This window comes from Corythoichthys intestinalis, chromosome 7 (assembly GCF_030265065.1).
Source record: "Corythoichthys intestinalis isolate RoL2023-P3 chromosome 7, ASM3026506v1, whole genome shotgun sequence".
NCBI classification, from domain to species: Eukaryota; Metazoa; Chordata; class Actinopteri; order Syngnathiformes; family Syngnathidae; genus Corythoichthys; species Corythoichthys intestinalis.
The window spans coordinates 6,002,001-6,015,982 of record NC_080401.1 but is presented as its reverse complement, the minus strand read 5'-3'; the positions used below and the strand labels follow the sequence as shown (position 1 = coordinate 6,015,982).

At 40.3% G+C, this 13,982-nt stretch overlaps 1 protein-coding gene across 5 annotated transcripts in view; it reads left to right on the top strand.

The window, feature by feature from the left end:
• The window catches only part of LOC130918685 (serine/threonine-protein kinase MAK-like), a 37,008-nt gene that overhangs the window by 19,813 nt on the left and 3,213 nt on the right, over window positions 1–13,982 (top strand). For 2 of the 5 annotated variants that reach the window (XR_009063809.1, XR_009063811.1), the window contains 8 exons: window positions 2,684–3,001; window positions 3,084–3,274; window positions 4,855–4,976; window positions 9,201–9,311; window positions 9,407–9,508; window positions 9,612–9,689; window positions 10,808–10,917; window positions 13,661–13,803. Coding sequence is in view for 2 of the 5 variants with exons in the window: in XM_057840603.1 (XP_057696586.1) it covers window positions 2,684–3,001; window positions 3,084–3,274; window positions 4,855–4,976; window positions 9,201–9,311; window positions 9,407–9,508; window positions 9,612–9,689; window positions 10,808–10,965 (1,080 nt within the window). In the remaining 3 variants the exon portion in view is untranslated. Of the gene's footprint in view, window positions 1–2,683; window positions 3,002–3,083; window positions 3,275–4,854; window positions 4,977–9,200; window positions 9,312–9,406; window positions 9,509–9,611; window positions 9,690–10,807; window positions 13,804–13,982 lie in introns of those variants that run through there. The other 3 variants (XR_009063810.1, XM_057840603.1, XM_057840604.1) reach the window with 3 other exon arrangements.

The window sequence follows — 13,982 nt, the reverse complement described above, 5'->3', positions numbered from 1 at the left end:
GTGTTGCTGTGACGTAAACGCTCGAGCCTAATAGGTCCGCAGGTATCGATTATTTTAATAATCGATTCATCCATCAACCAGTTAGTTCGAATAATCAAGTAATTGGATTAGGAACATCTAATGCGTTGCAGAATAAATTTTAGGAGATCTAAAACAAAGTCTTGCTAAATTGCACTTTCAAAAAAGCATTAAATGCGAATTCAAAATTCCTGAGTGTTTCTTTAAACTATGCTGGATTGCACTTTCATTTAAAAATAAATTGAGCTTAGTCGCAAACGGTATTAAAAAAATGAGTACAACAAAAGAACAATTAGCTACCTTAGCAAAACTTATATTGTAAAAGTCCGCTAGCTTAAATGCTATAAATCAAGTTTTTATTTATTTATTTATTTATTTTACAATGCTCTTAACAAATCGTTCAAACATTTATTCCCACAAAAAATGGCTACATATACTAGTCCTTCTAAAAAAATTAGCATATTGTGATAAAGTTATTTTCTGTAATGTACTGATATAAACATTACACTTTCATATATTTTAGATTCATTACACACAACTGAAGTAGTTAAAGCCTTTTATTGTTTTAATATTTAATGATTTTGGCAAAAAATTCAAGAAAAAACAAAAATCCCTATCTCAAAAAATTTGCACATTTCATCCGACCAATACAAAAAAGTGTTTTTTAATACAAATAAAGTCAACCTTCAAGTAATTATATCAGCTATGCACTCAATACTTGGTCGGGAATCCTTTTTAAAAAATGACTGCTTTAATGCGGCATGGCATGGAGGCAATCAGCCTGTGGCACTGCTGAGGTGTTATGGAGGCCCAGGATGCTTCGATAGCGGCCTTAAGCTCATCCACAGTGTTGGGTCTGGTGTCTCTCAACTTCCTCATCACAATATGCCACAGATTCTCTATGGGGTTCAGGTCAGGAGAGTTGGCAGGCCTATTGAGCACGGTAATACCATGGTCAGTAAACCATTTACCAGTGTTTTTGGCACTGTGAGCAGGTGCCAGGTCGTGCTGAAAAATGAAATCTTCATCTCAATAAAGCTTTTTTCAGCAGATGGAAGCATGAAGTGCTCTAAAATCTCCTGATAGCTAGCTGCATTGACCCTGCCCTTGATAAAACATAGTAGACCAACACCAGCAGCTGACATGGCACCCCAGACCATCACTGACTGTGGGTCCTTGACACTGGACTTCAGCCATTTTGGCATTTCCTTCTCACCAGGCTTCCTCCTAACTCTGGCACCTTGATTTCCGAATGACATGCAAAATTTGCTTTCATCTGAAAAAAGTACTTTGGACCACTGAGCAACAGTCCAGTGCTGCTTCTTTGTAGGCCAGGTCAGGTGCTTCTGCCGCTGTTTCAGCTTCAAAAGTGGCTTGACCTGGGCAATGCGGCACCTGTAGCCCATTTCCAGGTTTCTGCAGGTCCCTCCAAGGTCTGGAATCGGCCCTTCTCCACAATCTTTCGCTGGGTGCGGTCACCTCTTCTGGTTGTGCAGCGTTTCCTGCCACATTTTTTCCTTCCCACAGACTTCCCACTGAGGTGCCTTGATACAGCCTCTTGCTTGAGGGTGTCAATGATGGCCTTCTGGACAACAGTCAGGTTGGCAGTCTTGCCCATAATTGCGGTTTTGAGTAATGAACCAGGCTGGGAGTTTTTAAAAGCCTCAGGAGTCTTTCACAGGGGTTTTGAGTTGATTTGTTGATTCAGATGATTAGGTTAGTAGCTTCTTTAGAGTACATTTTCATGATATGCAAATTTTCTGAGATAGGGATTTTTGGTTGTTCTGGACTTTTTTGCCAAAATCATCAATGTTAAAACAATAAAAGGCTTGAACTACTCTAGTTGAGTGTAATGAATCTAAAATATATGAAAGTCTAATGTTTATGAGTAGATTACAGAAAATAATGAACTTTATCACAATATGCTAATTTTTTGAGAAGGACTAGTACCTATGAACTAAATTACGAATGCATAACAAAAAACTTTAGCTCAAACAAAATCTTACCTTATGTTGGTCTTAACAGGGAGCGGCTGGATTCAACCATGTTAAATGAGGGTTAGGTCATATTTACAGTGTATCCACCCAAATCAATAAAACTAAATGCAAACACTTCCAAAACAAACCACTACAGCGGCACTAATTAAACGAATACTCAAAGTAGCAAGTTTTTTTTTTCTAATCGAATTACTCGAGTTAATCGTTGCAGCAGTAATCTCATGTATGATGTAGATATACCATAGGCGTATCGCTACATCATTTTGGATGTCGGCAGCTTGTTGAGTTTTTCGTCGGCAATCTCAAAACCACTAAACTAATCAATTTTGCAACGGGACATCTGAAAGCTTGTAGGCCTGCTCCTTAACAATAGTCTCGATGAAAAATGATTGGTTGATAGCCATTTAAGAGCCGGAGTTTGCGAAAGGTCGATTGCTTGACAAAGGACATTCTGGGCATCTGCAAATCAAAGTGTCTTACAACTTTAGGGGCCTTCGACTCTGGAGGTTCCACAATATTAATCTGGAAATGGAGACTGGGCTTCTCGAGATTATAAGCACATACAAGATGCCCTTTGACAAGGCATCATGCACCACACAGGTGCCCACCCAGGTAACAGTAAAGAAAACACTTCTTCACTGAGGCCTGTATTTTTGTATCATTTCTAGGCACTGCGGTATCCATACTTTTATGTGGGTCAGTCACTGGGTGTCCCTCTGAAGTACTCAAAGCAGCACAAGTTCCTGTCAAAGGATGTCAAAGTAATTGTAGAAGAAAAACCTCTGTTTAAAACAAACAAGTTTTCTGAAGAGCCCAAAAAGATCCAAGCAGAAGCACAAATCAGCAGCCAAGGTCTTCATCAACCCCTTCATCCCATCCAAATTACCCAGCAGGCAGACACACGACAACAACAGGCTTGTCCCAGCTTGATGTCAGAGGAACAGCAAGAACCACTTAGTCTGGTTAAAAGCAGGCAACCAATAACTGTATGTATCACTCAGATGCACATGCAGGACATACAGTAATGTGATTATAAAGTCATTATCTCTGTTTTTTGTTAAATGAAAGTTGACAAAAACAGAAGGGGTAGGGAACAGTGTTGTCAAACTGAGAGCTGGACGAAGACGATGGGGTCAAACGTCCATCAAATCAATCGACAGCTGGGAATCTGCCAGTGATGCAGATTTTGGAGTTTCTATCTCCAAAAAACCTACCATCAATTCTTTGAGGGATGGAGCCATTGATGGGTCTAGCAGTCGGTAAGTACTCACTGAGCAGTAAGGGTGTAACGCAGGGGTGCCCAAACTATTCTACATTGGGACGCAGTGGGTGCAGGATTTCCAACAAAACAGGATGACACCAATCTGGTGTCTTACAAGTGTAATCAGTTGATTAAAGTCAGGAGCTGCTTGTTTTAACAGAAGCCTCATTGGTTAAACTGTCTGTGATTGATTAGTAGGAACAAAAATCTGCATCCACAGTGGCCCTTAAAGACCATCTTGGACACCGGTGGTGTAACAGTTCACATGAATGTACTGACATTTTTCGGTTTTGCATCTTCGGTTCATTTCACTTGCATACGTTTCGATTTTGTTTTATGCATTTATTTCCTCATAAAATGTATTATTATCGCAGGCAAAGCGCTGCGTACAAAAACGTCCTTTGGTAGTTTCCGCACAGACGCCCGAGGTGTCATACACTCAGAGCTCTGAATAAGTTAAGACTTTACAACCATTGAAGTCCTGTAAATTACAGGCATGACAAATGGCAACGGGACAAATGCAAGCGAGAAGCTTGACATAAAAGACAGTGTTGGGCCGATCCGGTTCGAGCAGCTGGCGGTGCGGCAAAGGGCGTCCCGTTTGCGTCTGGCTAAAGACGCTACCTCTGGTGCCAGCGCTGTTGACCACTTTATCGCTTCCTCATTAAACTTACCAATGGACAAATGCTGCAGTGTTAACCCACTGAAAAGAGCACAATCATTCAATGAATGTTGAATCTAATGTAAGAAAATCAGCTAGATATTGTCAATGCAACCAGATATGTGCTTTCTGCAGAAAACGTGTATATGTTAATCATTCATCCTCAATGCCACTCATCCACACAAGGGTGGTGGGGTGCTGGAGCTTCTCCCAGCTAACTATGGGCAGTAGGCGGGGTACATTCTGAATCGGTTGCCAGCCAATTGCAGGGCACAAGGAAAGGAACAACCAGTCATGTTTACATTCACACCTAGGGGCAATTTGTAGTGTTCAATCAGCCTACCAAGCATGTTTTTGAGATGTGGGAGGAAACGTCAAGACCTGGAGAAAATCCACGCATGCACAGGGTGAACATGCAAACTCCACACAGGAAAGCCAGAGTGAATCCTTAATCTCAGAACTGTGAGATGGATGTGCTAACCACTCGGTCCCCGTGCCGACTATATGTTAATCTCTAGAGTAAAAAAAGCTTGGACAATAACATTTGTCATGTTAGGTTATTGCTGCTAAGGCTTAAAAGCTGTTTTTCTTGTTGATTCATTATTTAATTTTTTTTTTATACAAGTTAAAATTAAAACATAGATAAACTGTTGTATGAACTCAGAGTGCACTTATTTTTAAATAGCACCAAAAAGGGTCAGGAACTTGTATAAATAAGTATATTTACACCTCATGTTTACATTTTTAAAAATTAAATACATTTTTGTTTTCGTTTCCCCCTAGCCTTTTGCACCGAAAACTGACCGAATCGAGCACTTTGGAAACTGAACAGAAATTACATTTTAGTGTACCGTTACACCCCCTACTGAGCAGTATCGTGAGGATTTTTGTTCATAAAGAAAGAGCTTTTTTTCTAGGACGCCAATGCCAAAGACACCTATACCATCAAAGCTGGCAAGCACCAATGGACTGGACAAAAAAGACTCCACTATCTTGTCTCCAAAACAGCACTACCTGCGGCAGTCCAGATATCTACCAGGTTAGAATGCACTATATGGTCCTCCAGCTTACACACAATTAAAAAAAAAATCTTTTTGTAAAAAAAATTATATGGACAATTGTTTCAAGAGGTGGCATTTTTTTTTTTTTTTTTTTTTTTAAATTTTGTGGGCGGGCGCCATGGCTCAAGTGGTAGAGGTAATCTCCTTATCAGAAGATTCTGGTTTCACTCCTTAGCCCACTTTGTGACTTGGGGTGACAGGTTCTTGAGAATGAGAAGGACAATGACGATGACAATGCAACAAGATTCTCCATCGTCATTGTCTGATGTGACAACCTTAGCATAGAGTTGATCAGGATGTCAATTGTGGCCTGTGCAATGTTGGATATGCTGGATATTGGCAGCAACTGGAACAGTCGTAAATGCAAATCCATAGCATCCCAAAACATTGGATCATGTGTCCAGTGAGTATGCAGGCCATGCAAGAACGGGGATGTTTCAGCTACAGTAAGCTAACAATTCTGTACAGATCCTTGCGACATGGGGTCAGGAGCGGACTGGTTATCTGTAGCTTCTGGAGGATCACAGAACGGCCGGTGTTCTGGGCGGCTGGCGGTTGCCATACACACATCACTGTTTTTATCCCCCTATCTTCTATGATTATCTACAGTTCGCACCTAATCCGACAGGTGGCAGCAATGCACTTGGCTGTTAACCGCCAATCTGATAGGAGGAGAATGAAGAAGTGGGCCATTGCTGCAAGGCGCTGTGACTAAGAAAGACTTGCTGTGGCCCATGAAGGGGCAGGACAGAGCGATAAGAGCTTTGGCGGACTTTCTAGTTGGCACCGGGCTGAGATGGAATGAAGAGGGTTACTTGTTAGGGATATTGGCAATTGTTATCCACCAGGTAGCTACAATTTAAATGAAATAAATGGCAGCTAAAGGGCTAGTATTTTAGCTGTAAAACAACGTATGCACACGCAGCAGCAATATTAATTCAGAAGAAATAATACAAAATATTAATACAGTGCCTTGCAAAAGTATTCGGCCCCCTTGAACCTTGCAACCTTTCGCCACATTTCAGGCTTCAAACATAAAGATATAAAATTTTAATTTTTTTGTCAAGAATCAACAACAAGTGGGACACTATCGTGAAGTGGAACAAAATTTATTGGATAACTTAAAGTTTTTTAACAAATAAAAAACTGAAAGTGGGGCGTGCAATATTATTTGGCCCCCTTGCGTTAATACTTTGTAGCGCCACCTTTTGCTCCAATTACAGCTGCAAGTCGCTTGGGGTATGTTTCTATCAGTTTTGCACATCGAGAGACTGACATTCTTGCCCATTCTTCCTTGCAAAACAGCTCGAGCTCAGTGAGGTTGGATGGAGAGTGTTTGTGAACAGCAGTCTTCAGCTCTTTCCACAGATTCTCGATTGGATTCTGGTCTGGACTTTGACTTGGCCATTCTAACACCTGGATACGTTTATTTTTTAACCATTCCATTGTAGATTTGGCTTCATGTTTTGGATCATTGTCCTGTTGGAAGATAAATCTCCGTCCCAGTCTCAGGTCTTGTGCAGATACCAACAGGTTTTCTTCCAGAATGTTCCTGTATTTGGCTGCATCCATCTTCCCTGTCCCTGCTGAAGAAAAGCAGGCCCAAACCATGATGCTGCCACCACCATGTTTGACAGTGGGGATGGTGTGTTCAGGGTAATGAGCTGTGTTGCTTTTACGCCAAACATATCGTTTTGCATTGTGGCCAAAAAGTTCAATTTTGGTTTCATCTGACCAGAGAACCTTCTTCCACATGTTTGGTGTGTCTCCCAGGTGGCTTGTGGCAAACTTTAAACGAGACTTTTTATGGATATCTTTGCGAAATGGCTTTCTTCTTGCCACTCTTCCATAAAGGCCAGATTTGAGCAGTGTACGACTGATTGTTGTCCTATGGACAGACTCTCCCACCTCAGCTGTAGATCTCTGCAGTTCATCCAGAGTGATCATGGGCCTCTTGGCTGCATCTCCGATCAGTTTTCTCCTTGTTTGAGAAGAAAGTTTGGAAGGACGGCCGGGTCTTGGTAGATTTGCAGTGGTCTGATGCTCCTTCCATTTCAATATGATGGCTTGCACAGTGCTCCTTGAGATGTTAAAGCTTGGGAAATCTTTTTGTATCCAAATCCGGCTTTAAACTTCTCCACAGCAGTATCTCGGACCTGCCTGGTGTGTTCCTTGGTTTTCATAATGCTCTCTGCACTTTAAACAGAACCCTGAGACTATCATAGAGCAGGTGCATTTATACGGAGACTTGATTACACACAGGTGGATTCTATTTATCATCATCGGTCATTTAGGACAACATTGGATCATTCAGAGATCCTCACTGAACTTCTGGAGTGAGTTTGCTGCACTGAAAGTAAAGGGGCCGAATAATATTGCACGCCCCACTTTTCAGTTTTTTATTTGTTAAAAAAGTTTGAATTATCCAATAAATGTTTTTCCACTTCACGATTGTGTCACACTTGTTGTTGATTCTTGACAAAAAAATTAAATTTCATATCTTTATGTTTGAAGCCTGAAATGTGGCGAACGGTTGCAAGATTCAAGGGGGCCGAATACTTTTGCAAGGCACTGTAAAATGAATGGTTTTACTTTAGAGTTTAGGTAGTTAAATTGATATGATATATATTTTTAATCATTTATATATCATTTTTTTTTCTGGTTAATACTTTCCAATGAAGGTTATTTATACAGGATTTGTCTTGAAATGTTTATTGTATTTTCATTGAAATTTATTATTTGTGTGGCAAGATTAATTATGGCATAAACAATAAAGTCATTTTATAGACACAGGGGATAGGTGTTATTATAATCAATTGGATACATAAAACTTGCGTTAAAAAATAAATTCTTTCATTTGTTTATTCAGGTTGATCATAGAGCTAGGGCAGAAGATGAATCCAAATCCAGTTCAGCCTTGCAGTACTTTGAGCACCCCAAGTCAGACAGTCACAGTCTAGACAGATTTTCTTCATTTTTCTCTCGAAGAGCACGAAATCGATGGATTTTACAATAAAACATTTTTTAAAATTCTCCCGGGGGGCATGCCCCCGTACCCACCTAGAGGGTCTGTGTTTCCCTTCATTTCCCTTCTTTTGGGCTGGGCTGAGTCAAAGTCCAGGGCTGCTTTTTAGTCCCAGTCCGCCCCTGCATGGGGTCGTGCATTATCTTGTTTTTGGGATTTATGGCACAACGATTGGAAATGCACCTGTTCATCCATAACATAACTCTGCCCATATCATAACATCGATGCCACCGCTAGCTAATCAATCCACAACATAGACATCAGAAAACTTCTCACCCACATGATAACACACACTGTGGTGGTTAGTAACAAACTACAATTACTTCAGTAAGGTTTTGAGAAAAATGTACTTCTAAGAGTCATTGTACAACGTAGTAGATTTGTGAAGAAGAAACAATACTATTACGCCGCTACAGAGGGCTACATTACAGTCGTTACATTTTTCCTCTTTATTCTACATATTAGACTTTACTTAATTTTGCCAGCGATGCCGTTATTGGCTTTACCAGTTTTACCAATGAGATGTCGCAAAAGTAATCACGACTCCATTGTACCAATCAGACATTATGCCAGACCCATCGAGTATGCGGAATCGGTTACGAAGATGACCTTGAGTCAAATTGAGACCCAGATGATGTAGACGAGCATGCGGATGAGCTGCCCTAAGAGTCTGTGCAGAAAACCCTTGGTTATGCAAACCAATTGTTTCAGCAACTGTCCCAAGTGGCTGGTCTGAGACTATTTGATGGTGAACATGCTGGATGCGGAGGTCCTGGGTTGGTGTGGTTACATGTGGTCTGCGGTTATGAGGCTGGTTTGATGAACTGCGAAATTCTCTGAAATGCCTTTGGAGACTGCTTTTGGTAGATAAATGAACATTCACTACACAAGCAACAGCTCTGGGGACATGCATGCATTCAGTATGCCAATTGCACGCTCCCTGAAAACTATTGGCATCTGTGGCATTGTGTTGTGTGACAAAATTGAACATTTTAGAGTGCCCTTTCATTCTGGCCAGGTTAGAGAGCATGATTATTGCACAGTTGTGCCTCAAGTGTTGCATTTCTCTTTTTCTGCAGAATATTTGAGGACCTTTTGTGATTTGTATTTGAGCTGAGCACTATGATGCAGCAGGACAACTACAGTGAATGGGCCTTAAACTTTTTGGTCTTTTCAGGCATAGATCCGAAAAGAAGATCTTCAACAGGGACTCAGGAAGCCAGCAAAAGCTTGTGGGACATCTTGGGCCTTGCTCAAGGACAGGAACTGGAGTGCCCCATTACTAAAGGTCAGCTTGGGAAGAGCTCAACAACAAAATTGCTTTATTGGGCTTTACACATTATTTTGGTCTACGAGTCATTTTCAAATCACTTTCCTTATCAGATTCCTTCATGCCCAAGACAAATATTTCATTTCTTGAGAAGTCAGAAACAAAAGACACCAAGCAGATGACTCAACTGGCACAGATTGGAGGCCCCTCTGCTGGTAAATTACATCAGCATTTATCAATTCTTGAATAAATCAGCATTGATAATGTTTTGAGTGTTAAAAAATATATCTTTATGACTTCATTTCTTGATGTGTTTAGTTGATCTATCATCTCCTACTGATCTCAGGATTGATTCAAAAATCAAACTGTCCAAGAATGCAATCCTCTCGAATAAAGGTAAATATAAACAATAGTATATATATAGTATTATAGTATATATATATATATATATCAGGGGCCGCGTTAACTGGATATTTTACGTCGTTGACCGGTTTTTTAAAACGGTGACGGAAAAAACTGAAGTCCGTCCGTCATTTTGACAGGTTGCAATTCACACCCCAGACCACAGGGTGGCGAGTTAGCATATTAATTAGCTATTGTCTCTCTTAATGCATGACGTCGTTGGCTCTTCTGTCAGAATATTGTAGCGTCACCGGGGTCTGGCGGCGGCACCGTGATTGACACATCAACGCGAGGTTCTTATTGGTGCACCCGGTGTGCCAGCGCGTCATCCAATTGATGGACAAGATTGCCGCCTGTGTATAGACCCCAATCACATGACGTCACAACTCCGCCCCCCTGACTGGAGCCGCCATATTGTGTGTCAGCTCGTCATGTTTACACATTACCGCTACGTACATGCCTCCTATTACGGCGTGTTTTTCTGCTCGTTAATATTCATAATCAAAATGGTGAAGGCGTGTGTGGCGGTTGGTTGCTGTAACAGAGAAGATAGACGGAGAGACTTGAAATTCTACCGTATTCTGAGAGACCCGAAGATGAGAGCGAGATGGACTGCTGTAATTCGACAAGAAATCTGGGCACCAAACGATCACCACAGACTATGTAGTAGTCATTTTATATCTGGTAAGATGCATTTAATATATATTTAGAAGATTTTGGGCTGACAACCACAATTAAGATCATTGTGTGACGTTGGTGATTGGGGTCTATATCGTTGCCTCTTTTTCTTTGGGGGCGGAGTTGTTGGCGGTAAGCAGAGTAAAAAGGGACAAAAATACCACGACTTCCGTGTCTAATTTTTCGCCGCCAAGCAAGCGTTACAATATTAATTAAAAATGAATGAAAACTAAATACTATTGAATATGTCATCATTATCATTTTAAAAATTTAAGTGACGGGTAAAAATAGACTATGACCGGATTTTTATGACCCTGTCAGTCAAAATGACAGACAACGAAAATGTCTAGCGCAACCTCTGATATATATATATATGTATATATATATATTATGTAGTTTTAAAGTTGTAATAATCCAACTTTTCTGATCTCCAGATAACCAGATAGATCATGACGACTTCAGAGCTTCCCAAATCCCATGTCCTTTGTCAAGTGCCAACTTCTCAGGGATGAACACCTTCTCCAGAAACACAAACATCCCGCCGGTACACGGGCGGGTTGACTGGACTGCCAAATATGGAGGCAATCGATAAAGGATATGAATTTTGTATAAGACAGTGTGCAGAATATTTACCATTTTCTATACGTAATTTGTCAAAAAAATTAGGTAAAGAAAATGTCCAGTGACTGCCTAGATCAGTAATATTTACTTTGTCCTTAACAAGGACACCTCTGTTCGTGGACCAAGAAACATAGCATTTCTGCAGCTGTAAATGTCTGCAATGAAGTGTGTCAATCATACATCCAATGACTATTTACACACAAAAAGGCCTCCCACTAGTATCTTTGGACATGTGTTAATCCATAGTAGAGCTCTAAACGTTCTCCTGTGAGCAAAAGATTATACATTAACAAAAAACTGCAGAATGTAGAAACAACAGCACATACTGGACTGGAATTACAGTATAAATGGACTCTGATACATGTAAAACATGCATACAGAGCAACTTTGGGCGCATTCATTTACCAACGATTGAACACAACTCTTACTTTCATTATTTTTAAATGTGTGTTCTGTAAATAAAAATGTAAAATTGTATTGTCCAAAAGATACGAGATATCAATGTTCAAATAGAAAATATATACACAGTAATATCTAAATACTAAGTGGCGGCATGGTGGCAGAATTAAAGTGGTATGAAAAAGTATCTGAACCTTTTGGAATTTCTCACATTTCCGCATGAAATCACCATCAAATGATATCTGATCTTTGTCAAAACCACACAGATTAAAAAAATGTCTATTTTAACTTAAACCACCCAAACATTTATGTTTTTTTTTAAAAATATATATTTCAATGAGGATAGAATGCAAATAATGACAGAAGGGGGAAAATAAGTAAGTGAACCATCACATTTAATATTTTGTGCCCCCCCCTTTGGCAGCATTAACTTCAACCAGACACTTCCTGTATCTGCAGATCAGTCACATTTATCAGGAGTAATCTTGACCCATTCTTCTCTACAAAACTGCTGTAGTTCAGTCAGATTCCTGGGATGTCTGGCGTGAATCGCTGTCTTTAGCTCATGCCACAGCATATCAATGTGGTTCAAGTCTAGACTTCGACTTGGCCATTCCAGAACATGTATTTTGTTCTTCTAAAACCATTGTAAAGTTGATTTACTTCTGTGTTTTGGATCATTGTCTTGTAGCAGCATCCATCCTGTTTTTAGCTTCAACTGTCTGACAGACGGGCTCAGGTTTTTCTGCAAAACATCCTGATAAACTTTTCAATTCATTCTTCCATTAATGATTGTTGTCCAGGCCCTGAGGTAGCAAAACAGCCCCAAATCATGATGCTCCCTCCACCATGCCTCACAGTGGGGATGAGGTGTTTATGTTGGTGAGCTGTGTGTTACTCCCAAACAATTCAACTTTGGTTTCATCAGTCCATAAAACTGTAGATTTTCCAAGTGCCTTTTTGCAAACATTAAACGAGTAACAATGTTTTAGCTTCCTCTGTGTAGTCTAGTTCCTCCCATGAACACCATTCTTGGCCATAGTTTTACATATACAGTATTTGATGTGTCTTTAGCAAACACTCTATGGTTCTTTTTTACCTCTCAGAGTATTCTGCGCTGCACTTCTGGCATCATCTTTGGTGGACAGCCACTCCATGGGAGGAAAGCAACACTGCCAAACTCTCTCAATTTGTAGACAACTTCTCTGAATGTGAATTGATGAACTTCCAGACTTTTAGAGATGGTTTTGTATCCTTTCCCAGCTGTATACAAATTAACAATCCTTGATCGCAGGTCTTAAGACAGCTCTTTTGACAGAGCCATGATGCAAATCAGACAATGCTTTTCATCATGACAATTATTACCAGAAGTGTGTTTTATAGTGTGCAGGGCAGCTTTAAACCACTCATCAGTGATTGGGCACACACATTACTTAAATTGTTTGCTAAAAATGGATTTCAATTGCTCTTTAAGTCTCCTTAGGCAGAGGGTTCACTTATTCATTTCCCCCCATTCTCTCTTTGTTTGCATTCTATCCTCATTAAAATATGAAAACCGATAAATGTTTGGGTGGTCTTCGTTAAAGCAGACACTGAATTGTCATCTGTGTGATTTTGACAAAGATCAGATCACATTTGTTGGTGATTTTATGCAGAAACGTGAGAAATTCCAAAAGTTTCAGATACCTTTTCACACCACTGTAGTTAGCACATCCACCTCACAGTTCTGAGATTGCTGGTTTAATCTCTGCTTCAGCCTCCATGTCTGGAGTTTGCATCTTTTCCGTGTGTCTGCGTGGATTTTCTCTGGGTACTCTCGTTTCCATGGAAGGCTGATTGAATGCTCCAAATCATCCATGTGTGAGTGTGCTTGCATGGTTGTTTGTCTCTATGTGCCCTGTGACTGGCTGGCAACAAGTTCAGGGTGTATCTTGCCACCTGCCAGTTGTTAGTTGGGATAGGCTCCAGCACCTTCGCAAGGATAAGCAGTTCAGGAGAAGAATTTATAAATATTAAGTAAAATCCAACTATTGTATAGAGTGATGGGTTTGGAAAACATCTCAGGTAATAAATCCAAGTTGAATGATAACTTGCTTTAAGAGGGTTCAATTTAGAGGGAGCAGCATACATGTATACTAGGTGCGTTTCCACTGAGCGTGCCGGTGCATTTCGGGTAAGATAGTACAACATTTGGGAGCGCTTCCACAGCCAAGTTGTGGACAGCACACTTGAAACACGTGACCATTTTCTGTTTCCCTTTTGTCAAGGTTCCACACTGCCAAACTCGAGACACTCATCTTAACCAAAGAGATCAGAGGCACTGGTATTGGGGTGTTCAGTGCTTTGGTAGGGTCCTTCCTGGAAATGGAAATCACTGCTGAATGTTTTCCACTTCTGATACAGTTTTAAGGTACTGTTGAATCTTGCTAATATAAAATGTAATGAAATTACAAAAAACTGAACCGCTTGTCAGAATTAATCATTTGGAGAAACTAAAAAAAAAGTGGCTGTCGATCGGTCTAATGGAAAAAGATTAGCTAGAGAACTTTGGTGATGGTTGGAAACGATAGCTTACTCTTATAGCTAACT